At 52.2% G+C, this 26,472-nt stretch overlaps 1 protein-coding gene across 3 annotated transcripts; it reads right to left on the reverse strand.

Annotated features, from left to right (window-relative positions):
• Window positions 1-375: 375 nt before the first annotated feature.
• Window positions 376-22,946, reverse strand: CLN6 (CLN6 transmembrane ER protein). Of its 3 annotated transcripts, none has more exons than XM_046010172.1 (7): window positions 22,787-22,946; window positions 14,078-14,192; window positions 8,218-8,316; window positions 6,992-7,180; window positions 6,598-6,653; window positions 4,924-5,007; window positions 376-3,144 (listed from the first exon to the last, which is right to left on the reverse strand). In XM_046010172.1, exons 1-7 carry the CDS (start codon window positions 22,870-22,872, stop codon window positions 2,874-2,876), a joined length of 900 nt encoding a protein of 299 aa, XP_045866128.1. In that variant the 5' UTR covers window positions 22,873-22,946; the 3' UTR covers window positions 376-2,873. The 3 variants fall into 3 exon arrangements, with proteins under 3 accessions (XP_045866128.1, XP_045866129.1, XP_045866127.1); XM_046010171.1 differs by having other exon boundaries at window positions 377-3,144; window positions 4,924-5,046; XM_046010173.1 differs by lacking the exon at window positions 8,218-8,316 and having other exon boundaries at window positions 4,924-5,046.
• Between the last annotated feature and the right edge of the window lie 3,526 nt (window positions 22,947-26,472).

A 26,472-nucleotide genomic window follows, 5' to 3' on the forward strand; every position in this document is an offset into this window, starting at 1 on the left:
GAAAGCCCCTCCAACACCACCTGGGGCCGAGACTTCGTTCCCCTGAGGGGCCCCATCACCAGTTTCTGACGCGGCCATTAGAATGGGACAAGAGGGGCGCCTGGGTGGCTCAGTGGTTTAAGCTGCTGCCTTCAGCTCAGGTCATGATCTCAGAGTCCTGGGATCGAGTCCCGCATCGGGCTCTCTGCTCAGCAGGGAGCCTGCTTCCCTCTCACTCTCTCTGTCTGCCTCTCTGCCTACTTATGATCTCTCTCTGTCAAATAAATAAATAAAAAATCTTTAAAAAAAAAAATGGGACAAGAATTTGTATTTTCTTCTGCCATCCTGATGCTGCCAGTCAGGGCCACACTTTGAGAACCACTGGCCTCCAGTCAGCGAGGTGGAGTGAAGCCAGGTTGCAATTAAGAAGTATTCCTAGGGAAATGTTTCCAGCAAACTGCCCAAAGAGATCCCAGTCAAGGGGGACACGAAATCATTCTAAACATTCACTTTCATACCTATTTTTTTTACGGTTTATTTTAGAGAGAGACGGAGAGACAGCAAGCATGCCCTGGGGTGGGGGGAGGGGCAGGGAGACCCTGAAGCAGACGCTCAGCTAAGCTAGCTGCAGAGCCCAATGTGGGGCTCCGCTTCATGACCCTGAGCTCGTGACCTGAGCCAGAACCAAGAGTTAGGCACTTAACTGACGGAGCGCCCCCAGGTGCCCCTCATACCTAATTTTTTATTCTTTTTTTTTTCTGTTTTCTTATCAAGGACTGCCCTCCCTGCAAGTTGTATGAGCTTCAGGCCCCTCATGACCAGGCCTGTGCCTGCTCGTAAGACACCCAGCAAGTCTTGCTGTCGAGAATGGCCAGAGACGCGGGTGGAAGGGGAAGTGTCCTCGAGGCAAGGAAGGGATCCGGCGAGGTTGCTGGGCCGGTGGGGGCACACAGCCTCCGACGATGCGAGCATCAAACGTCTCCTGTCCAGCATGGCCCTTCCTGCTCTGTCTGCTAACAGGAACCCCTGCTAAGTCCAGGGAGCTGGGTGGTGAGTCTGAGATGCCGAGAGAGTAAGCAACTTGCCCAAGGCTCAGGGCCTACCTCCAACAAAACCGACTCCCCACCTCCCCCCAAAGGGCACCTTTCTCTGTTGCAGCCTCTGGAATGGGCTGACAGTCCAGCTGGGAGGCCTAGGGGCCATGTCTGAGAGGTAGGCCTGGAGAGGCTCTCTTCTGGCTCCCCATTCCCCATATGCCCCAGACTCCTCTGAAGAGAGCTGGGACTGACTGAGAGAAGCCCTTCTTGTCCCCCACCCCCAGCATCCCACGGAGTGGCACGGATGGCCAGTGGGCAGTGGTGGCGCCTGCTCTCGGCCACTGACAGGCCTCGCACCAGCCACTTTCTCCCCTGCCCCAGGGAACTCCCTCCTGCTGCCCAAATTCACACGCAAAGCAAGCAGCAGCCACCAGCCAGGTTGGGCTCCACACTGGTCTTTATTCACACCTCTGTCTGTCTGTGGGACCCGGGGCTGGGGACCTCTAAGGGAGCTCCTAAGGGACCCCAACATGAAAGGAGCATTTGAGGCACGAGGCTCCCTGAGAACGCAGGAGAGGAGGCAGGGCCTGGGGAAGGCAAGGCAGGAGGCCCCCTGAGATCCACAAGCTCACCGAGCCAGCGCTGGCTGGAAAATAAGACTGGTGCCGGCAGCTGTGTGGGCAGACCTGGCCCCAAGGCCCAGGGGAAGGTGGGCCCTTTATTCCCTACTGGGAATGAAGTTTCCTTTTTCTGGAAGCAAGGCTGCGAGCAGAAGGCATGAGATTCAGGCTGAGACAAGGTCTATGGGGGAGAGCCTCCAGATCCCCCTCCCAACATCCTCCGAAGGCCCCTGGCCCTATAATGGGGTTCAGGGCACACTGCAAGTGTTTGAGAATGCAGCGTTCAGCTGCAGCTCAGACCTCCTGGTCAGGGTGCCAAGGGTGCCACAGTTCCGGTGGGGAGCAGGGAGACAACTTCTGGCAGAGGGAAACGGTGCTCAGGGGAGTGGGCTGGCCTCTGGCTCTCCAGGGTCGGGGCGGTGCAGCACTCCACCTGACGTTAGTTTGGGTGAGGATCTGCAGTGCACATACCCTTCCCGGAGTAGCAGAGGGCAGTGACAAGAGAGAACGATCTGTCCATCCCAAGGCTGCCCCAACAACCAGCCCACAGACACACTTTGGGCCCTGGTCCCAGCTAGTGCAAAGGAGGCCCAGAGGAGGGATGTGCTTTGCTCAACAATATGCAGGAAGTTAACTTAACCTTTGTAATCCGGCCTCCAGGGTCAGGGCAGGTCTGAGGGGTGAGCCTGGTTGCAGAAGACAAGCCCAGTCCCCTCATGGCTGCTGCCCCACCCACTGGGCCTACCCAGCATGGCTACCAGAAGCCTCCCCAGGAAGACACCAGCCCTGAGCAGTAAGTGAGAGTGCCCCACTCCGGTCAGATGCACGAGAAGGCGAGGCCCAGACCTCGGCCTGGACACACGGCTTCAAACTATAGCCCAGCCTGAAAAGATCCAAACCAAAGAGAAACTTGATCCAGACAATTGCATATTACAATGAGGCACTCTGTACATATGTGTGTGCACGTGTGCGTGCACACACACACACAACCTGTCCTTGTGCACGTGTATCCTTACCAATGTTCTCAGTTACCAGTTACACACACACAACACACACATCCCATCCATGTGCACAACACGTATCCCTACCTGTGCTACAACTGCATACACACGGGCGGATACACACGTAGGCGCTCACACGCTCACACGCACACACGCACACATACACTCCCTGCTCAGATGCTCTCTGGCCCATCGCCCGCCAGGCAGAGCACTGGTGAGTGGCTGGTGCTGGGGACTCAGCGTCGGCTGCTGACATGGAGGGTGTAGAAGGCCCAGGGCTCAGGGACATAGATGACACCCGGGTACTTCTTCCTGAGTACAGGGTCATTCCACAGCCAGGCGACCCACAGGGCCACAAGCAGGAGGGTGAGGGCGAAGGAATGGAAGAGGAAGAGGCCGTTGCTGTCCAGGAAGAGGCACTTGCGCTTCTGGTGTAGGACGAGGGCCAGCATGGCGAAGAAGGTGAAGATGAAGAGGATGAAGATCTGGCCCTCGGTGACCAGGTACCTGAAGAGGCCAGTGGGGGAGGTGAGGCCGGTGCTCTCTCTGCCCAGCCTCCCTCCCTGTACCCACATTCCAGGATGCCCCCTGCTCAGGCAGAGCAGCTCATCTCAGGCGAGGTGGAGAGAAGTATACTACTTGGAGCCACAGCCCATAGGCTGCATATTAATTTGGCTTGTACAGTGGCTATTTTTTAAAAAGTTGAGTTTGTTACCAACATGTACATAACAGCAGAAAATGTGGATTTCTGGTTTCTTTGGTCACATCAGGCCTCTATTCCCACTCGACAACAACTGATTAGAGGAGAAAGCAGCTGTCCCCTATAGAAAGAGAATGGTTCTCTTTGCCACAGTCTCCACCATTCCCTATTGCCTTACTGGATGCCTCCTTGATGCCTTTCTGTTACTGGCTTGGTTCCTATAGGCATCTGAGATTGGGAATACAGCTGCAATTCACAGAGGCTGTCATTACTGTCTCCTTGGCGGCTGGGACAGTCTCAGGTCTCCCAGGGTTCTCTGTAGCTCCTAAGGCAGTACCTAGCACATGGCCAGGAATCGAGTCACATTTGTTGGAGGGCTTCTAAGAGGTTGTCTGGTCCATGCCCCTGCCTCTAGAGAGAAACACGATGCTGACCCATTCGGTTCAAGGAATGACAGCTCTGCAACTCAGTGGATGTGGGACGTTGGGGAATTTGCATGACATCCTGGAGCCTCTGTGTTCTTACTTAGAAGGGGGGAATAAATGCCCCTATCTCTGGAGACATAAGACACTGACAAGAGCTGTGTACGCCTCTCACTTGGAAAAGCACGTTGTTCAATAAATGGTTGCTGTTCCTACTGTGGTTGTCTCAGCACTAACATGCTGTGTGTGTCGAACCACTTTCCTTCTGCTGTGGTTGCCACTCCCTTCTTTTTCATCCTGTCCTCAGCGGCATACAGATTGGTTCTGGTCGACCCTCTCCACCCAGTCCCGGACAGACCCAGGAGGGGATCTAGGAAACTGGCCCTAGGAAAGAAGGCCCTTTTCATTCTAAGGCAAGCTTCCCATCAGAGAAGGATCCAGTCCTTCCTATGACCCCCACCAATGCTCAGGGAAAGCCTGTCCCCAGGGCAAAAGTGACAGAGACGTAGGGCCTGTCTGAGGCTGAGTCCTCTGAAAGGGAGAAGAGCTCTGAAAGGCACAAAGAAACCAGAGACGCCTGTGTGGCTCAGTGGGTTAAACCTCTGTCTTGGGCTCGGGTCATGATCCCAGGGTCCTGGGATCGACCCCATATTGGTCTCTCTGCTCAGCAGGGAGCCTGCTTCCTCCTCTCTCTCTCTGCCTGCTTCTGATCTCTGTCAAATAAATAAATAAGATCTTTAAGAAACCAGGCAAGAAGCTTCCCCCTTATCTGTCCTTGTCACCTTCAGAGTGCTTTATAGTTTATGAAGCCTCTTTTCCTCCTCCTAGATCCTCACCATCTCCTGAGAGGGAGACAAGCAGGGGCTGTCCCAATGTCACAAAGGAGGAAACAGGCCCACAGGACTAGATGGGCTCAATATTACAAGTGGGCTCGACTGGGCCGCACAGTGGCACTGGGGTTCCGGGAGGTAGGGCAGAGGAACGTGAGAATGGAGAGGAGCACTCAGGCCTGGCTTCCTGGGGACAGAGAGCCTACCACAAAGCACTGTCACCACCCCCACTAAACCCAGGCTGAAGCAGGAGCCCAGAGCGGGACTGTGGTCAAGAGCACTTTTTTACCACCCGGCTCCCTGAGTGCCCCCCCCAGGTCCAAGGTCCACTCACCAATAGTACAGGCCACTGGGCATCACCAGGAGCAGGGCCACCCCTGGCATTGAACTCTCGGCTTTGGTGGGAGTGAAACAACCACTGAAGTACATGAAGAGGATGAGGAAGAAGGGGATGTACCTGCAACAGGGAGGCTGGGACCTCAGAGGCCTGCCCAGCTGCCCCGTCGCCCCTCCACCCAGCCCTTGTCCCCACCTGTCCTTGCACCATGCCATGCAGGCCGCATCATAGTTTACCAAACGCCTGGTTTAGGTCTGGGCACTCATCCCCACCAGACTTCACAGTGCTGGGGGCCCTGGGGGCAGGTGTGCAGGAAGGAGGCAGGAAGATGAGGCCTGCTCCCTGGCATATGCAAATCAGAGGCTCACAGGCCATGGTGTGGGGAGGACCCCCCCCCCCTCCACGGCCCTGAACACCTCACTCCACGTGGGTGTGTGTGTAGGGGGTGCCTCTGTCTCATGCTGGCACTCCGCACACCCAGAAGAGGTATACTCAGCAGGGCTGAGGAGGGAGAGCCTCCAGGTCCAGGTTAAAAAAAAAAAAAGAGAGAGAGAACCATACCTGCTCGGGTCCTCCAAAGGGCTCTGTGAAGTCCCCTCACCCATAGCAACCAGAGCCTCACCCCTTCCCCACACACAGCATCTTACCCAAAAGTACCAGCCTCTCCTCTCCACACAGGATGCCTCTCCCACACCCCCTTCTCTCAGCTACCTTGTGTCCCCCTCCCACAGCCCCCATTTGCTCCCAGCCCACCCCCTCTTCCCTTCCCAAACATCTCTGGGCAAAGGCCTGTCCAGGGTCCCTGGACTCACTGCCAAGAGGACCAACTTTGCCTGTTTTAAGTGGATCCCGGAGGGCCTCCTGGGGGCTCAGTCAGTTGAGCATCTGCCTTTGGCTCAGGTCATGATCCCAGGATCCTGGGATCAAGCCCTGCATTGGGCTCTCTGCTCAGCGGGAAGCCTGCTTCTCCCTCTCCCACTCCCCCTGGTTCTGTTCCCTCTCTCACTGTCTCTGTCAAATAACTAAATTCTTAAAAAAAATAAAAAATTAAAAAATGGATCCTGGAAACACGACTGTAGGCCTGGTATGACAGGAGCCAGCCACCTCACTCAGGGGTGAGGCTACGGGGTGCACTGGCTGCTCCCCCACACCCCCCCAAACCCTCTCACTGGCCCCAGTTCCTCCTGTAAGGTGTGGGGCAGAACAGACAGCTGACAGCGGCTGGGGCCCTGGCTCTCCCGCGGCTGCGCACAGCTGGGAGGTTTCCGCCGCCTTTGGGGTGAAGGGGGCCCCTCCCAGGAGTTTCAGAAGCAAGGCAGACAGCCCCTCCCCCCATCAGTCCAGTTGGCCCTCCTCGGCTTCATCCCGACCTCACTCCCAAAGACCGCGTCCTGACCCGGTGCGGGTCCCCCCTCGGTGCCCACCCGCACCCCACGGCAGCGAGAGGGGTGGGACGTAGCCTGCGCCGCGCCCCTCCCCCGCAGGCTCCGGCAGGGCCCGGGAGGGACAGCCGCTTGCTGCCCTCTAGTGGCCGCCGCGGGCACTGCCGCACTGGGACGGGGAGGGCCTGGCACCCCGCACCCAGAGGCTCGTGCAGTGTCCTCTGGGGCCGGACCCGGGCCCCTGGGGAGACAGACCGGCTGGCGCTGCCTTTCTGGCCCCGACACTCACCACATGGAGTGGCCCAGGTACTCGTCGTAGTAGTAGAGCAGCTCGAAGGAGTCGATCTGAGGGCGGTGGGCATGGCAGGTGAGAGCAGCAGGTGAGTCAGGGCGGGTGCTGGGGCCCACGGGGCCCACCCTTCCCGGGGCCCGGCCCTTCCCCCAGCAGCCCTCATTCCCCACCCTCAGTCTCGCCCTCTACTGCAGGGCGCCCGGATCGCAGCCAGTCGGGGCCCCTTCCTATAGTGTCAGAGGCATCGTAGCTCAGCGGGTACAGTGCCCTCCCCTAGCAGAACGCTTAGTGGCTCAGGTGCAGTGACGCTGGGGGCCAGCTCTCTGGCCTCTGGGTCAGACTGCCAACAAGGCTTTACATGCGGGGTTGGGGGGGGGGGGGTGCGGCTCACCAGCGTCTCTGGCTTGAGATTCCTGATGATGGGATTCTCCCGGACGGACAGGTGGTGCTGGTAGCCGCTGAAGAGCAAGCGGTGGTTCACCGAGTCGCCCACCAGGTGGATGCTGGCGCCCATGACGAAGGTGATGATGCTGAGGTAGATCATGGCGCGTGGCAGCGTGCGAGGGGACCGCTCCATGAGCTGGGGTCAGAGGGGCGCCGGAAAGCGTGACTCAGCCTCCACCACAACAGGAGACAGCCCCTTGTCCCTCCCGCATGCCTGGGGTTGGTCGGATGCCACCACTGAAGAGTCACTCCGAAACTGGGTCCCTGCAGCAGGCTGAGCCAGCCTCCACAGTCTCCTAGGATCCCCCTGAAGCCAGCACGAGTTGGGAACCAGCACCCCCATTCCTCAGAGAGCACCCCCAGCTGCAGAGGGATGAACTGATTGCCCAAGGTCGCACACTGACCCTGTGCTGGCAGTGACAGCCAGGCCTTCGACACAGGCACCCAGGCCTGGCCCTCTCCCCACTCCCAGCTGGGCCTCGGGATGGCTGGGCTGGTTCAGCGCTGCAGGACCCTCTCATTTCGGAGCCACTGGTCCATGGTAAACACCAAGAAAATGTCAGGGAAGTGGGGTGGGGTGGGGAGGATGCTTTAGAAAGGAAACTTTAACTTAAGACTCCTCTGAATTCTAATTTTATACCCTTCTTACTTTTGGTGATAAGACACATCTAGAAACAAAATGATGGGGATGGTATGTGGTGATAGTTATTTTAAGCGCCCTTATCTGGACCTGCAAAGCCAGCAGCCCGGGCTGGCTCTGTGCTCCCAGGATCATCTCTAAGTCCCGGATCCCCAGGTGGACCCTACCTGCCTTCCCGACTTCTCCCCAGACAACCAACCCACTCATTCCCTCTGCCTCAGCCTCCCCAAATGTAGTTTCACAGCATGACCCTGTCTTCAAGTCCTTTTGCTTGACCACCTCTCCTACATCATCCCCTGGCACACAAAGCTGAAGCCCAAATCAAACACCCCTCCTTGGGGAGGGCTTCTCCATCCCTCCTGGTCAGGCCTTTGGTGTGTCCCTTGATCACAGCCTTCACCCCCCAAGCTCGGGCAGGGTAGGCCTGCTTCCATATCTGCTTCCATGACTCCCAGGGCTTGGCACCAGCTTCCTGCCAGAGAAGGAGGAAGGAATGAGGGCGGGAAGGGAGGGCAGGGAGCCGGGGACTGTACCTTGAGCAGGAGGAAGGGCGTGATAATGTTGTAGGCCATGTGGAAGTAGTCCCCCACGCTGGGCTTGTTGAGTGGAAACCATTCGAGAGGGAATACCAGCTGGGGAGCAAAGGGAGGAATGGTGTTCACCCAGGCAGAGCCCTCACCCAAGGCCCTCAGGGAGTCAGCCCCCACCTCCTCCACAAACACTTAAGTCTTTTTGTGACCTATGGGGATCCTCTGGGCAGCCCTGGGGTACCCAGACAGAGAAACTGAGTCCCAAAGAAGGTAAATGGACCTGTCCCCAAGCACACTAGTAGGTGCAAATCCAGGGCCTGACTCGGGGCCCCGCCCCCAATGGGTACGAAATAAATGTCCCTGGGTACTGGTCTGGGAGCTGGAGGCTGATTTGGGACTTCATGGTGACCCCTGGCAAGTCCTTCTCTTTTACAGGCCTTGGTTTCCCCCTCTACAACATAAGAGATGTGACCTAGGTGGTCTCTTTGGGCCCTTAGGGGTCTGACAGTTCAGGTCCTATGATGATAAGGTCTCCTGACCACGAGGCCCCATGCTGTGTGCACTGAGCAGATGGACTGCAGGCGGACTGCTTCCAAATCAGGTCAAAAACGTACATTAGGAAACAAGGAGAACGTAAGTGAGTCCTACAAAGTAGCTTCAGTTCTTTCTTTCTTACCTTCCCTGAGATAGGAGGCAGGCCAGGGGCAGTTCCTCTGCCTGGGAAGCCCTCTCTTACTGGTCTGCCCCAGTGAGTCCTGGCCTTGTCAGGGTCAGTGTGAAAACCCCCGTGCAAAGACAAAACACGTTATGACCCCCAAAACTATACTTCCAGGATCTGTTCATTGAGAACACAGGCAATGACTACAAGTTTCAATCCAAATTATAAATGTTTATCTCTTTTAACTCAGAAATGCCATACTGGGTGCCTGGGTGGCTCAGTGGGTTAAAGCCTCTGCCTTCTGCTCAGGTCATGATCCCAGGGTCCTAGGGTCGAGCCCTACATTGGGCTCTCTGCCCAGCGGGGAGCCTGCTTCCCTTCCTCTCTCTCTGTCTGCCTCTCTGCCTACTTATGATCTCTGTCAAATAAAAAAAAAAAAAAAACCTTAAAAAAAAATGCCATGCTTGTTAAAACTAACCCGCACAGGGGCACCTGGGTGGCTCGGTGCGTTAGGGCCTCTGCCTTCGGCTCAGGTCATGGTCCCAGAGTCCTGGGATCGAGCCCCGCGTCGGGCTCTCTGCTCGGCGGGGAGCCTGCTTCCTCCATTCTCTCTGCCTGCCTCTCTGCCTGCTTGTGATCTCTGTCTGTCAAATAAATAAATTAAAAAAAAAAAAAAAAAAAAACTAACCTGCACATATAAAACTCCCAGGACACAGGGTCTGTTCCTCTCTTTCTTTCTTACTCGGTGTTTATCTCTGTATCTTCAACTATATCAAGGTAGATATGTTGGATACATACACCGCATCTTCTTTATCCATCCATTTATTGAGGGACATTTAGGGTGCTTCCATCATTGGGCTATTGTAAATAGCGGGGTACATACCTTTTCGAATTGGGGTTTTCATTTTCTTTGGGTAAATACCCAGTAATGGAATTACTGGATTGTATGGTATTTCTATTTTTAATTTTTTTTTAGGAAACTCCATACCGTTTTCCCCAGTGGCTGCACCAATTTGCATTCCTACCAACAACACATGACGGTTCCCTTTTCATCCCATCCTTGCCAACACATTACTCAGCCATGAAAAGAATCTTCCCATTTGCAACAATATGGACGGACCTAGAGGATATTATGCTAAGTGAAATAAGTCAGAGAAAGAAAAATGCCATGTGATTTCACTTATACGTGGTATGAAAAAAACCACAAATTTCAGTGAACAAACACAGAAACAGAATCATAAATACAGAGAACAAACTGGTGATTGCCAGAGGGGAGGACGTTGGGGGATGGGCAAAACAGGTGGAGGAGACTAGGAGGCACAAACTTCCAGTTATCAAATACATAAGCCACGGGGCTGGAAAGTACGGCATGAGGAACAGTCAGTAGGTGCTGGGACGGTGCAGCACGGTGCCCACACTTAGTGTGGCGAGTGCGGCATGATGTGCAGAACTGTCGGGTCACTACATCGCACACCTGAAACTAATGAAACACGGTATGTCGATTATACTTAAATTTCTTTAAAAAAGATACATACGATGGCTGAAATACTCTTTGTGATAGCAAAATACTAGGGACAGGCTGACTCTTCAACTAACGAGGACAAGCTCAATACATCACAGGGCATCTTTGCTACAGCAGGTGCGGTAGCCATGATCAGAAATGACACCTGATAGCTACCGACATGGGAAGGCAGCCATGGTGTATTCTAAGCTAAAGCTAGCAAGTTGTAGAGCAAGGCAGAAAGTAAGATCTCATTTCTGTTAGAAAAGGAAAAAGAATATGGAGAAAGGGGCGGGTGCCTATGCGCCAAACCGTCAGGGGCGGGCCTGGGAAGGGAGACTCTCACACCTCTGCGTACACCCAGGCATTACTGACTTGTTACAACCGCTACACACTACTTTTATAACTTGCACGGGTTCGGTTTTCGTTATTACAGATTCGGGAATGTCGTGCCGACATTTCAAAAGCTCCAGTGTATATATGGGCTTCTCAAATGTGTACTCTCCTAACAAGCCCACTGAGGTTGCTGGGCAGGCTGCGGAAGGGATTCGCCCTGCAGGAGACCACCATGGCCAGCTGTGGCTGAGTCCTAAGGAGCGAGAGCAGGGGACAGCCATGAGCCTGCTCCAGGCCTCATTTTCCCCTCTCCATAGCATCACTGTGATGGCCAGCTCCTTTGGCCCCCGTCCGTGGGATTTCATGCCGGAACAGGGCTGGGAGCAGCCAGGCCAACCAGCCTCCTTACAGATGAGAGAACCGAAGGCCAGCAGACAGTGAGTTGCCTAAAATCACCCACAGAGGTAACCAGATACCCTGACTCCTGGCTCTGTTTCTTTTCTTTCTCCCACACTTTTTTTTTTTTTTAAAGATTTTATTTATTTATTTCACAGACAGAGATCACAAGTAGGCAGAGAGGCAGGCAGAGAGAGAGGGGGAAGCAGGCTCCCCGCTGAGCAGAGAACCCGATGCGGGGCTCGATCCCAGGACCCTGAGATCATGACCTGAGCTGAAGGCAGAGGCTTAACCCACTGAGCCACCCAGGCGCCCCACTTTCTCCCACACTTAAACAGCATATAAGCCTTACAGAGTCTGCAGGAAGGAGAAACAGCATCCACCCCAAACCTACAGTGCAGCCAGAATGGCTTTTTAAAAATTTTTTTCTAAATATTTATTTATTTGAGAGATAGAGAGAGAGAGACAGCGCACGCAAGAATGAGCCGGGGGAGGGAGAGAATCCCAAGCAGACTCTGAGCTGAGTGTACAGCCTGATGCGGGCTCGATCCCAGGACCCCGAGATCTTCTCCTGAGCCAAAATCAAGAGTCAGCTGCCTAACGGACTGAGCAACCAGGCGCCCCAGAAGAGCTTTCCATAAACCCCTTCCAGTCTCTGACCCATGTGTACCAGGTGTTGAGACTGTCACTGACCTGCAGTCAGGTGGTATGCACACCACTGCCACACCTCTCCTCTCCTAGAGCAACCTGGGTCGTTGGCTGCTCTGGGGCACTTAGGGATGCTCTAGGGCACCTAGGATTCCTACGTCATGGCCAGATAACGTTTTTTATACCAGATACCGAAAGTTGTTCTACTCAGTCCCTACCGCCGGACACTGAAGTCACGTCCACGGTAAGCAACACTGCAGTACAGAGGCTATTGTCTTCTTGCTGATTACCCCTTCAGGGCAGATTCTTGGAAGGGGTCTTACTGGGTCAGGAGGGATGAACATCTCAGGGTTCTGGGTATACCCATGACAGGAAGGGGGTAGGCTCTGGGGCTGGATACCTACGTGCTGATGCTGGCTCTTCCATGTGCTACTTGGGTGACCCTGAGCCAGTGAGCCAGTGACTTGCCCTCTCTATCCTGAGTCTTCCCATCTATAAAATTGAGATTAGTAAGAGGGCTGAGCTGAGGATTCAGTAAGTTTAAACACATACAGAGTTTAGAACAGAGTGAACACTCAGTGTACGTTAACCGCTGTTTCTACTTTCCCATTATTATTATCACGATCGTCGTTCCTTCAGTAAAAGTGCATTGAGGGATGCCTGCGTGGCTCAGTCGGTTGAGAGTCTGACTCTTGATTTCAGCTCTGGTCATGATCTTGGGCTCCTCAGATCGGCTCTGCATCAGGCTCCATACTCAGCAAGGAGTCTACTTAAGATTCTCTCTCTCCCAAAGGGGAACCCTCTTACACTGTTGGTGGGAATGCAAGCTGGTGCAGCCACTCTGGAAAACAGCATGGAGGTTCCTAAAAAGTTGAAAATAGAGCTACCCTACGGCCCAGCAATCGCACTACTGGGTATTAACCCTAAAGATACAAATGTAGTGACCCAAAGGGGCACGTGCACCCAAATGTTTATAGCAGCAACATCCACAATAGCCAAACTATGATATTCATCAACAGATGAAGGGATAAAGAAGATGTGGTATATATACACAATGGAATACTATGCAGCCACCAAAAGAAATGAAATCTTGCCATTTGCGACAACATAGATGGAACTAGATGGTATTATGCTGAGTGAAATTAGTCAGTCAGAGAAAGACATTATCACAGGATCTCAATGATATGAGGAATTTGAGAAACAAGACAGAGAATCATAGGGGAAGGGAGGGAAAAATAAAACAAGGTGGGACTGGGGAGGGAGACAAACCATAAGAGACTCTTAATCTCAGGAAACAAACTGAGGGTTGCTGGGGGGAGCAGTGGGGGAAGGATGGGGTGGCTGGGTGATGGACGGGGAGGGTATGTGTTGTGGTGAGTGCTGTGAATTGTGTAAGACTGATAAATCACAGACCTATACCCCTGAAACAAATAATACACTATATGTTAACTTAAAAAAAAAAAGATTCTCTTTTTCCCTCTGCCCCTCCCCCACTCATGCGTGCACACCAGTGCACTCTCTCTCTAAAATAAATAAATCTTAAAAGAAATAATAAAAATAAAAATTCAGGAAGCACTTATGCTAGGCACTGTTCTAGGTGCCTAGGTGTCATCTTGACAAACTGCTTTCCAAAAGGGCTTTGCTAATTTGCTTATCACTAGCCGGTGCAAGATGTCTGTTCCAGGGTTGGATATGGTTATTGTCAACACACGTACACACAAATTAACAGCTTGGTTCATGGTGGTGTCTCACTCAATTCGTTCACATTCTGTAACCTGTTTATCTATCTACGTATATCCTTATTACAAGCCAGGGGCTTGGGTGCTCTTCCAGTATTAATCTCTCTGGAGGCCACCACTGTCCACTGATGCATGGAGTATCCTGGAGGGAAGGGGATGGTGGCATGAGACAGCACTAAGACTTACCTGAGGCTCAGAGTCACACATAACATGCAAGATCAGCCTATTCTCTTTACCTCCAGAAAAACGATATTATACCAAGGCCGTGGGGATGCTCTGCTTTCTTTCCCACGCCCCATGGTATGACTTGGTGATTTGGTTAAACCCGGGTGTAGGGCGTTGGGGTGGGGAGTGCACAGCATCCCTGTTTAGAGCCACCAGTTCCCCTGTGAGAGTGAGGGCGCAATATGACTATGCAGGTCGCCAGGACCCCCGCTTGCTGACACAGTCACAGAGCTAAAGGAGGTGTAAGCATCCGGGCCTATTCTTGCAGTTTACTACAGGGAAAATGACTTGTCTAAGGTCACTTGGCTAATACTGTATCCTCACTGCTGAGAGGGGCTCTGTCCATGGCTTCCCACTCACCATGGCAATGGGGCGGCCAAAGTCCAGAATCCAGTTCTGCAGGGTGAAGTAGAACCAGAGGTCAAGGTGGAAGGGAGCTGTGCCAGCAGCTTCATCAGCCTTGACGGCACTGTGCCTGGGAAGGAACCAGACAATAGGGGTCAGCTCTTCTCTCCTCCCGTGAGAATCTTCCCCCTGAGATGAGCCACAGAGAGGTATGGGGATTGGAGGGCAGGAGGATTAATTTCTAGGAAGAGTTTTGTTGGAAACACTGGCTCCGAGGCCAAGGGGAACGTGTCCTGGGAATGGATTCTGGCTGCCCTGATGTTAGCTTAGCTTCTCTGTGATTCAGAAAACTGCCACACCAGTATGGGGCATTCTCACCTAAGAATGACTGGGAAAGGAAATGGGTCAAAGGATGCAGTGTGGGTGAAGAATGGGAATCATGATGACGGATGACAGCAGTGAGCCTGTATCGAACACTTACTATAGTGCTGGCACATGGCATGCATTATCTCATTTAACTCTTTTCATCCTCACAGAAATCCTTGGAGGTTGGAATATTACCCCCATTTCACACAGGCAAATATTTAAGCCTAAATGATTAGGCTCCATAGCTATACTTTGAACCTCTCTGCCATCATCACGTCCACAGTGATTGGGCCACCAGATGGGTACGTGACCTGAGCCGAACCAGTCAGAACCCTCTAGTAAGATCCGCCTTATAGACCACAGACTGGGATCAACGGGCCCTTTCCCTCTGTTTCTGAATGAGGAGGAAGAACAGGGCTGCTGGTGTTACTCTTCTCACTAACCCACGGTGCAACGAGCCAGCGGGGGACAAGCTAATGCAAGACACACGGTGAGAAGTGGAATGACATCTGACAACACGTCTTTGGATGCCTGTCCCTCCTGCAAAGCAGTTAGCCAACTGCTTTCCGCAGAGGAGCTAAAGTTCAAAGGCCAGTGCACATGCCACTTCCTCCAGGAAGGCTTCCCTGATGAAGCTTTTCCCAAAGCCCCACCAGCCCCACTACAGGGGTGCGTCATCTCTAACTCTCAGTCTAGCCATGACATCACGGGCCTGGAGTTTTGCTTTTACCCAGCTCCTCAAGAAGATGAGCGACGTTTAAGGTTCTCTCAACTCACCCACCTCCTCATCACAGTCCAAATCCTCTTTACAATGTCCTGACACATCTTGCATGCCTCCAGCGACAAGGAGCCTGCTACTTCCTAAGATGACTGAGGGGTGAGTTTTATTGTTCTCTCTGTGCCAAGAACAGAGCTGTGTGAGTGGCGCATGTTACCCAGAGTTCTCAGCTCAGCTCCTGGTTTATGCTTAGCGATTACTGGCTGATTTAGGACCATCTCAAGGGGTGCCTGGGTGGCTCAGGTGTTAGGCATCTGCCTTCGGCTTGGGTCGTGATCCCAGGGTTCTGGGATTGAGCCCCACATCGGGCTCCCCACTCAGAGGGAAGCCTGCTTCTCCCTCTCCCACTCCTCTTGCTTGTGTTCCCTCTCTCTGTGTCTCTCTGTCAAATTAATAAATAAAATCTTTTAATGAAAATAAAGGGGGCACCTGGGTGGCTCACTCAGCTGAACATCTGCCTTCAACTCAGGTCATGTTCCCAGGGTCCTGGGATCGAGTCCCACATCGGGCTCCCTGCTTGGTGGGGAGCCTGCTTCTCCCTCTCCCTCTGCTGCTCCCCCTGCTTGTACTCTCTCTCTCTCTCTCAAATAAATAAACAAAATCTTTTAAAAAATAAAAATTAAAAAAAATTAAACCATCTCAATGACTAGTCATTCATTCTTTTTGCCGGCAGATATTAGCTGAGAGGCGACATGAAGGTCTTCCTCTTCTCAGGGCTACGGTTGCTTCAGTAATCCTTTTCAGCCAATTGAAGAATGGCCCACAGGGGGCCGGTAGAGCAGCCCAGAGGCAGAGGGGCAAGCTCCTGGGGAGGGGGTGTGTGGGGGGAGTGGGAGGGGGCGTTCTTATCATCCTCTGATGGCAGGCAAGATGAGGTGGGTGGGGGTGGGCCTTTCTTGGGTCAACTAAGCCTTCCTGTCCCTTCTACTTGGTGCCCCCCCCCCCCCACCGAGTACTGTGTGCTGTGCTCAGAGCAGCAGCACCTGCATCATCTCACCGAATGCTCACAGCAATACCAGGAGGTCGGTCCCCTCTTGTGTGATAGATGAGGGTACTAAGGGGCTAAGAGCTTCAATCACCCGCATAGAAAGGCTCTAAATCAACTACTCCTTTTGTCAGTCTATTTCCCACTCCATGCTTCTAGTAAGAGATGATGTTTCCTTGGCCACAGGGAGTGCTGGTGACCTAAGCCAGCCCAGGAGGACTTTACCAACTAGAGTTGGTGGAAGGAGTGCCTTCCTTTCTGGGGTGCTTAGGATGCAAGTTCAGGGCTGCCTGTGGCCAAGGTACCAGCCTCAAAGGACAGTCAGGCGAGAACAAAGAAGCCTGCAGAGAAGACCAGGGGAAAGGAAGAGGAAAAGCCCTGAGAGTTCTGGGCAGCCCCCACGTAACGGGTTGGCCACAAGAGCTAACACATTCCTTTTTGCTAAGGTCGCTATAGTTCACACTGGCTTTATGTCACTTGCAACCCAGGGGTCCTGAACAGCTTAAGTTCAAACCTACATGAACTCAAGAACTGTGTTTCCGGGGCACCTGGGTGGCTCACTGGGTTGGGCCTCTGCCTTCAGCTCAGGTCATGATCTCAGGGTCCTGGGAACGAGCCCCACATCTGGCTCTCTGCTCAGCGGGGGGCCTGCTTCCTCCTCTCTCTGCCTGCCTCTCTGCCTACTTGTGAGCTCTGTCTGTCAAATAAATAAATAAAATTTAAAAAAAAAAAGAACTGTGTTTCCTCTTCTGTATTATAATAAACTATGTGCCATATGAAGAGATCAAGACAGAGAGGGTCAGTAAGGCCTGGGGCGGAAGGGAGGAAGGCGCTGCATGGAGGTGAATGCCTGGGCTTATTAACAGGGAGGAAGAGAAGTGAGGGGACTAGCTGGGCTTCAGAATGGGCAGGTAGAAACTCACTGTAGGACTGCTCTGAGATGGGTCTGAGCTGAGGGACTGTCTTAGAGGGTCCACCTGCCCTTCCCCTTAGTGACTGTCAATCAAGGCCTCAAAAAGCAGAGGTGAGGGCGCCTGGGTGGCTCAGTGGGTTAAAGCCTCTGCCTTCGGCTCGGATCATGATCCCAGGGTCCTGGGATCGAGCCCCCATTGGGCTCTCTGCTCAGCAGGGAGCCTGCTTTCTCCTCTCTCTCTCCGCCTGCCTCTCTGCCTACTTGCGATCTCTGTCAATTAAATAAATAAAATCTTAAAAAAAAAAAAAAAAGCCGATGGTAAGAACCTCTAGGCCTGAAGAACTTGGTAGGAGAAAGAGGATAACAACCCTCAGTGTTTTATTCTGGAAACCTCCAAACTGGACAAGGAGTAGGATGTTTCCTACAGAGGAGAAAAGTATTTTGAAAGCCTGGGGAAGCACTTAGATATGGGTCTCTGGAAGCTGTGGATACCAAGCATATACTGGGGGTCAGTAACTGTTTCCTCCTCTACCCAAGGGGGCATCTCAGCTAATGGGGATCCCTGTCAGTAGTCCAGCCTGGCTTAGCAGTCAGGAAGAAAAAGGGCAAATACAGGGCACTCGACTTGAAAATCAAGACTGGTTAGCATCTGACTGGTTTTCTTCTGTTGGGACTGTGACCACAGGAGACAGATTACGAAGGGTGAAGGCGTCCTCTCCCCTAGTCCTTGTCCTGGGGATGAGCAACCTCAAGCCTGTCCCAAGTTCCTGACCACAGACTTCACATACTGGGCCCCCAGCCTGTGCCAGTTCTCGATCTCAGTCATCAGAAACTGCAGCCGAGAACACCAGTGAATGGCAGGTAACTCAAGACAAGGATGGCCTTCTCTCCCTTCCACAGCTTTACGAGTCTACCATATGGGGGGACCCGATACCATGACAGGTGGGGAATACATAACATACAGCTGAAATATTCAAAGCAGTCAGCATCTGCAGGATTGTCTGGCAGAAAAGGAAGGAGTCAGCCATGGTGGAGTCAAGCAGGGACCCATAAATGGGAACTACAGAGGGATTAATTTTGGTTTTACGTAAAGAATGGTAAAATACCTGACACGATGGAAAGCCTGAACAAAAAAATGAGAAAATGAAGGCAAATAATAAGAGGGGAAAAGATAAGGCAATTAGAAACCCCAGGAAAAACAAAAAACAATATAAGACAGCATATGGCACTGTTAAACATTCCTCGGCTTTATAGGGAATGTTTACATGGCTTGACTGATTAAAAACACCGTATACTGACTTTCAAAGTTTAGAATCCATGCTCACCCAAAACATGGAAGACAACTATGCCTAAAAACAGCAGGTAAATACCATTAACCTTGAGAACATGAGAGGAGAACTAAAGAGTACAGGCGTTAGAGGAAAGGGTAGGGAAAGTCAAATGTTAGGATAGGGGACTATTACTCTCCTCTGAAAAAGGAATCAAGAGATAGCGCCCATACTTCCTGAGAAAGGAAATAATGGTGTATGCATGTTCCCTAAGGCTACAAAGATTAACAGAAGAACTAAGAATAGTTTAAAAACTGAGAATAGATGAAAAGAAACATCTTGTGAAGATGAGGGAGGTAGAAGTGAGGCAAATCTAACTGGAAATCAGCAAATATTATCTTAGAAGCTACAAATGATAAATCAAGGGGCACCTAAGTGGCTCAGTTGGTTAAGTGTCTGCCTTTGGCTCAGGTCATGATCCTGGGGTCCTGGGATCAAACTCTGTATCAGGCTCCCTGCTTAGCGGGGAGGCTGCTTCTCCCTGTCTCACTGCTGCTCCCTCTGCTTGTGCACTCGCTCTCTCTCGCTCTCTCTCTCTCTCTCTCTGTGTCAAATAAATAAATAAATAAAATCTTTTAAAAAAATGATAAATCAAGAAATATCAGTTAAGCATAGCGTTTAAGAATATGGACTTCACCAATGGGAAAAAGACAGTGTTGGGAAAATTGGACAGCCACATGCAGAAGACTGAAATTGGACCATTTCCTTACATCACATACAAAAATAGACTCAAAATGGATGGAAGACCTCAATGTGAGAAAGGAATCCATCAAAATCCTTGAGAAGAACACAGGCAGCAACCTCTTCGACCTCAGCCACAGCAACTTTTTCCTAGAAACATTGTTGAAGGAAAGGGAAGCAAGGGCAAAAATGAAGTACTGGGACTTCATCAAAATGAAAAACTTTTACAAACAGCAAAGGCAATAATCAACAAAACCAAAAGACAACTGACAGAATGGGATAAAATATCTGCAAATGACATATCAGATAAAGGGCTAGTATCCAAAATCTATAAAGAACTTATCAAACTCGACACCCAAAGAACAAATAATCCAATCAAAATGGGCAGAGGACATGAGCAGACATTTCTGCAAAGAAGACATCCAGATGGCCAAGAGACACATGAAAAAGTGCTCCACATCACTCGGCATCAAGGAAATACAAATCAAAATCACAGTGAGATATCACCTCACACCAGTCAGAATGGCTAAAATTAACAAGTCAGGAAATGACAGATGCTGGCGAGGATGCAGAGAAAGGGGAACCCTCCTACACTGTTGGTGGGAATGCAAGCTGGTGCAGCCACTCTGGAAAACAGCATGGAGGTTCCCCAAAAAGTTGAAAATAGAGCTACCCTACTATCCAGCAATTGCACTACTGTGTATTTACCCCAAAGATACAAATGTAGGGATCCGAAAGGGCATGTGCACCCCAATGTTTATAGTGCAATGTCCACAATAGCCAAACTATGGAAAGAACCTAGATGTCCATCAACAGATGAATGGATAAAGAAGATGTGGTATATATATACAATGGAATACTATGCAGTCATCAAAAGAAACAAAATCTTATCATTTGCAATGACATGGGTGGAACTAGAGGGTATTACGCTGAGTGAAATAAGTCAATCAGAGAAAGACAATTATCATATGATCTCTCTGATATGAGGAATTTGAGAGGCAGTGCGGGGGGGATGTGGGGGGTAGGGAAGGAAGAAATGAAACAAGATGGGATCAGGAGGGAGACAAACCATAAGAGACTCTTAATCTCAGGAAACAAACTGAGGGTTGCCGGGGGAGGGGGGTAACGGATGGGGTGGCTGGGTGATGGACATGGGGAGGGTATGTGCTATGGTGAGTGCTGTGAAGTATAAACCTGGCGATTCACAGACCTGTACCCCTGGGGCAAATAATACACTATATGTTAATTTTTTTAGAAAAGGATATGGACTTCAGAGACCACCTAGGTTCACATCCTAGCTTTGCCACCAATCAGATCTTGAGCAAGTTCCTTAACCTCTCTTGGGCCTCCATGTTGCCATCTATAAAATGAGTGGTAAGAGTCGATCCTATCTCAAGAGTTGTGATTGAATTATTACACGCAAAACTTTAGAGTGGGCTCTGGTTCATGGAAAGTGTTACACAGTATTTGTTGATAGTATTTAAAATATGAATTTAATTCTAGTAGAAACGGCTAAGAAAGGCTACTGTGGTTAGCTCTGGTGCCAGGGAAAGGTAGAACAGAGAACTACTGCCTTTTACTATAAGCCCTTCTGTGCTATTTAACAATAAGCATGTATTACTTTGATAGCAAGACAGACACTATCAACAGAGCAGGCAGAAACCGGAATGGGCTACTTCGAAAGATAGCGAACACTGTGTCATTAGAGGCATGTAAGCAAAGCATGGATGCAGCGGAGGAAGTCCAAGCATCTTAGGAAACGGACAGGATGATTCTACCTACTGTCTTTTTTTTTTTTTTAAAGATTTTATTTATTTATTTAACAGAGAGAGATCACAAGTAGGCAGAGAGGCAGGCAGAGAGAGAGGGGGGAAGCAGGCACCCCGCTGAGCACAGAGCCCGATGTGGGGCTCGATCCCAGGACGCTGGGATCATGATCTGAGCCAAAGGCAAAGGCTTAACCCACTGAGCCACCCAGGCGCCCCTCTACCTACTGTCTTAAGCAACAGTGATACTGAAAATGGTCCTACAGGTACGCTACAAGGGTGGTGGGGAAACCCTGGAAGTGAATCAGTCCTTGTGCCATCCCCAAAACACCCTGGCTGGTAGTGAGCTCCTACAGGAGGAAAGAGGAACACCACTCCTCAGCAGCCCAAGTGGAACAGAACAGAAGCCCTGGGTTTAGACCCTGGTTCTTGCCAGCAAATGATGTAACCTCTCTGGGCCTCAAACACAAAACATTTTTGCACATATACAAAATATGTATATGTTTTCACATACAAAACAGGAAAAAGATTGAGTCAGATACTGCATATGGAAGCCCCACATAGGAGATAAAGTGGGATCATATCTGATACCCCCAGATTGTTCTAAATCGGCCACCACCATTCAGGGCAGTCAAAGACTCCCAACTTGAAGAGGATCCTGAACTGAGATGACCCTCGGTAGCAGGAGAAAGAGCTATCCCCAAAGCCAAGTCTCTCAGACTTCTCCCCTCATACCAAATCATACCACAAATGTCCCAAAATTGACTCTGAGCACACTCCTGCTCAAAAACCTTCCATGGCTCCCCTGTGCTTACCAGAAAAAGGCTGCATTTTTAACCTACCATTTAGGGCTGGAACTAGGGTGAGGCAAGTGAGGCACATAGGGCTTAACATTTAAGTAGGCACAGGGTACCTGAGAGTGAGAGTCTCCTTAAATTTCCTTAAAACTTGCAGTCTAGGCCTTCACTCTAGTCCCAGCCCTGCTGCCAGGAAAGGCCCTTCCCAGTCAGTCCACTTTCCCTGGCCATTGTACACCAGAAAGCTCCAGAACCACTGACCACTTGACTCTCCCGTAACTTTCCACCACCTCCTCCCCTCACTGGATGAGCCCTTCTTCGGATTCCCCTACTGAATACTCGGAGACTAAGCTCAAGTGCCACCTCCTCCACGAAGCATTCCAAGATGACCTCTCAGCCTCTTCTGGTTTCGCGTCGCCCACCCCTTTCATGCCTCCACAGCACGGGGCACACCGAAGATGCTTTCTGGCCTGTACAACAGAATGAAGGCTGAATGGAGGGAAAGCCTAAAAGGTGCTTTCTGAGCTTCTTCTGCTCCTCCTGGTGTCAACTGCATAAACCTGTAACTTCTTCCCCTTAGTGAGAGAAGGGAACAGCGGAAGTGAGAAAAGCCCTTAGTCGTTCTTTCTCGGGAAGGGAGCTTCCACACACTTCACTGTCTCCTGAATTTCCATTCTCATATTCTTGGGATAAGAAGCGAGACCCCCCCTCTGACACCAGAATCCAACTCCTATTCCGCTTGGAGGGACCCCAAGAGCTTGGTGGGGCCGGGGGCGTGCAGGTGCATTGCGGGCAGTGTGCGCCGGGAACCTGGGGCACGCCTCCCCACCCCGAACTTCTTGGACCCCTAGACTAGTATGTCAGAGGCTTGTCCCAAGCCGGCCCGGGAGGCGGGGGCTGCCGAGCCTGCCTGGTCCCAGGGCGTCCCCAGGAAGAGAAAGGGCTGTGGAGACGCGGCCCAGGCGCCAGGGCGCAGCGAGTGCAGCGCAGAGCAATCGGACTCCGGCGGCAGTCCCCGGCCCACCCCCGGCTTCTCCAACCCGGTCCCCGCCGCCCGCCCCGCGTTACGTGGGAGCCGCGGCCTCGCTCCCAGTTCCCCCGCGCGCCCACCTGGCCTGCAGGAAGGAGACGCCCGGCTGCGCGGCCGCGCCACCCGCCGCCCCCGGATGCTGCCGCCTCCGCGCCGCTGCCTCCATGGCTGCCCCGCCGGCGGCCAGGGTCTCGGCCAGCTTTCCGACTTGCGGAAGCACTCTACCCGCGGGTCGGCGGCGGCAAGCGCTGACACAGAGCAGGGGGCGGACCCGGGCGGACGGGGGCGCGGGCAGGGGCGGGGCTAGGGGCGGGGCCGGTGCGGGGGCGGGGCTGGCGGGGAGAAAGGGGAGGGACGCGGGGAGGGACTGATGGAGCCGGGGAGGCTGAGCGCGCCCCGCCAGGGGTTGAAGGGACGGCATGGTGGTGGCGTTCCCGGCGGGGAGCGGGCACTGGCCTGCGCGCGCGACGCGTGTGGTGTGGCCCTGTGGGGGCTGGGCCGGACGTCATCGTCCGGGCGGGAAGCTTGGCCTTGGCTGCCTGAGGCCCGGATTCTAGTGGAGCGGGTTGGGGGGTGGCATAGGGACCTGGGGTAAGACTCATTTGATCCAGATGCTAAGGCTGGATTTCCCTTGTCCTTGAGGACAGGGACAGGGGTGGGGAGGATTGTGTCCTCCCACCCTGCGCTACGCGCTTTCCTTTTTCCGATGGAAGATGTCGCTTCATAAAATGACACCTCTATGGCACTTGACGCTAGGAATTAAATAATGGGCGGGATTAGAGGGTAAGACAGAGAGGAGCACCAAATTCTTTCCAAGTTGGGGTGGCCTGGAGTGGATTGATGCAGATTCTAATTATGGATTTGTCATTCTCTTGAACTTTGTGGCTTTGGAAGTCACTTGCTCTCTCTCCCTTCCAAAGATGTATTAACTCCCTGCTGTGAGCAGCTCACTGTGCCCACAGGAATGACAAACCCAGCTCTAGTAAGGCCTACATTGATGGCGGGAAGGGGGCATTGGTAAAGGGTGTGGTGAGAAAAGTACTGAGGTGTGAATATAGACTTGGAGCAGGTGGGATCAGACCAGGCTTCTGGAAGACCAACATCTCAGTTGTGACTTTGGACTTCTGAGCTGACAATGAAGTCTGAGCAGCAGTGGAGGGAACACAGGGAGTGTAGCAAAGTTTTCCAGGCAGATGGAACAGCCAGTCAGGAGGCTTAGCATCCAGAGAGAAGCTGTTGTTTGGAGGAAAGAAAATTTCAGCCAGAGCAGCAGAGTGCAGGAGGAAGGGCAACGGGAGGTGGCTCAGATGAAGAGGGCCCCTGTCCTGGAACAACCGGAAGCAGTTCCAAGAGTTCTAGGGTAGGGAAGTAGCACCATCATATCTGCATTTTAGTGTGGGGTAGATGAGAAGAGGCAGGACCAGAGACCCCCAGGTGGAGCACATGACGTGCGTTTGTTCTAGCGACGGTCCTGCACTGCTAGCTGCCACGGCCACAAGGAGAAAGTTGATGACCTCAGTTGTATGGAGGGTACCATGGTGGTACCTTGGGTGTCAGGGGTGAGGAGAGCAAAGTCCAGGCTCTGGCTAGGTTCTACAGCTGGGTGGGTGGTGGAGGTGCCCTCTGGAAAGTGGGTTAAAGCAAGTTTAGGATAGATGAGAATTCTTCCTTGGAAGAATACTTGAGTTGGGTCAGGAAGGCTGTTGGGCCCACGGATCTGAAGCTCTGGCCAGACCTGGGAACAGGGCAGACTGACTCGTGAATCAGGGGAATACAGATGGTAATCTGACCCTAAGAGGCTGCTTTGGGAGACATGTCCCTTGGGGAAGAAAGAACAAAGGGCAAAGCCCGAGAACAATCAGGAAGCAGACTGCCTGGGTTTCAATCCTGGTACTGGTCCTAACTAGCTGTGACACTTGGGTAAATTGCTCAACCCCTCCCAGACTCAGTTTCCTCATCTGTGACAAGGAGAATCCTGCTGCATCTACTGCACTGGGGCTGTGATGATTTCATGACGTCATGGAGATGGAGTGCTTGGCACAGAGCCTCCCGCTGGTGGGTTTGTTCTTTACCATAGTCTGACCCTGAACCTGATGTTTCCTGAGTGAGATGATGGATTTGAGCCTATTTCCATTCCATTTTCTTGCCTGTGCTTTCCTTTGGCAGAATTTTACAGTTTCATTCCTTCTCATTTTGATCAGAGCCCATGTCCTATCTTGGCTGTGACTGGGGCCTGTCTTGGGGTCATTTTCCATTGGCACCCCCCCCCGATGGTGCACAGCAGCCCACAGGCCGCACATCCCAGTGCCCACCCCAGCCCCACAAAAGGGCATGTTGGCTTTATAGCTTTTTTTCTTTCATTTGCTCTGATGTCCCTATTTTGCAGCAGAGAAAGCCAGTATCCTGAGCTGAAATAGCATCCCCAAGGTCAGCCAACAATGCTTAGACGGGATCCCAGGTTTGATTTGGGACAGTCTGCTCTTCCTTCTACAGATTGCTCTATGTATATGCCAGAGAAGAAGGATTGAGGCATCTGGCTCTGACCCCAATCTCTTATTCTCTGCTGGTTTTGCAAGCCTGCTGGGCTTCAAAGGAAGGGCATGAAGTGCCTATGATGTAATATCAAATTAATAGCACCAGGGTTGGGCTTCCAGCCATTAGAGGATGAGGCCATGTGGAGGAAGCTTCTCTGGCCCATTTAATCCTCCAATCCCTTAAATACTAACAAATCTACCTCCCATCTGGAGCCGGCAGCTGCCCCCTGAATGGAGGGGACCCCAGCCTAGCAGCAGGGCCAGGCCTGCCTGAACGAACATGAATACCATGCCCCCCCCCCACTCCCGCCTGGTGGGATTATCAGTCCCTCTCTTTCCTGTCCCACCAGAGCTCTTTAAGAACATTATCTTCGGGGTGCCTGGGTGGCTCAGTGGGTTAAAGCCTCTGCCTTCAGCTCAGGTCATGATCCCAGGATCCTGGGATCGAGCCCCGCATTGGGCTCTCTGCTTAGCGGGAGCCTGCTTCCTCCTCTCTCTCTCTCTCTCTCTTTGCCTGCCTCTCTGCCTACTTGTAATCTCTATCTGTCAAATAAATAAATCTTTAAAAAAAACCAAAAGAACATTATCTTCATGTGCTCTCAAATTGCATGGACATTTGGCGGGGGGGGGGGGGGGCATCTAGCATCATTGATGCTCATGGTGGCCACCTCAGCAAATCTCTCTGTCCTCACCTGTCTCACCCCTTTTCCTCACTGCAGCTTCCCTGGCACTGCACTCCCTCACCACCTGCCTCGAGCTCTGCTTCTAGGGAACCCGGGCTAAGGCAGCATCTGGCAAGGATGCTCAGAGTAGAAAGGAGATACAAGTGGGGCCACTCCAGAGTGAAGAGAAATGGGGCCCCATGGGGCCATCCCTTTTCCCTCGATAGGGTTTCCAAGGTGATGACCCAGGCACCTCGACTAGGGCTCCCTGGCAAGCCTTTGATCTCATCTATTTCTGTCACTCAGCAGCCGAAGCAACTGAAACTTAAAGTCACACAGCAAGTTAGAAGTGAGGCCAGACCAGAATCCGGTCTCCTCACTCTGAAGCCGGCACTCTTTCTTTCAAGTCCATTTAAGAACTTCTGAAAGTGTTTCTTTTCTCCAAGCATCTCCCCACACTGGCTGCCGGGGAGACTTTGAAAGCCCCATTAAACTGTAGCCACCACCTGGGAGGTATGACACACACAGCCACAGGGGCAGACAAAGAGGAAGTGGGACAGGGAAGAAAGG

This window comes from Meles meles, chromosome 6 (assembly GCF_922984935.1).
Source record: "Meles meles chromosome 6, mMelMel3.1 paternal haplotype, whole genome shotgun sequence".
In the NCBI taxonomy this organism is placed as follows: Eukaryota; Metazoa; Chordata; class Mammalia; order Carnivora; family Mustelidae; genus Meles; species Meles meles.

Coding starts and splice junctions, on each gene's coding strand:
- CLN6 (XM_046010171.1), bottom strand. CDS start 22,872: ATGGAGGCAGCGGCGCGGAGGCGGCAGCATCCGGGGGCGGCGGGTGGC. Junction 14,193..22,786: donor GTCTCCTTCCTGCAGGCCAG/GTGGGCGCGCGG, acceptor GTTCCTTCCCAG/GCACAGTGCCGTCAAGGCTG. Junction 6,654..6,991: donor ATCTCAAGCCAGAGACGCTG/GTGAGCCGCACC, acceptor CACCGCCCTCAG/ATCGACTCCTTCGAGCTGCT.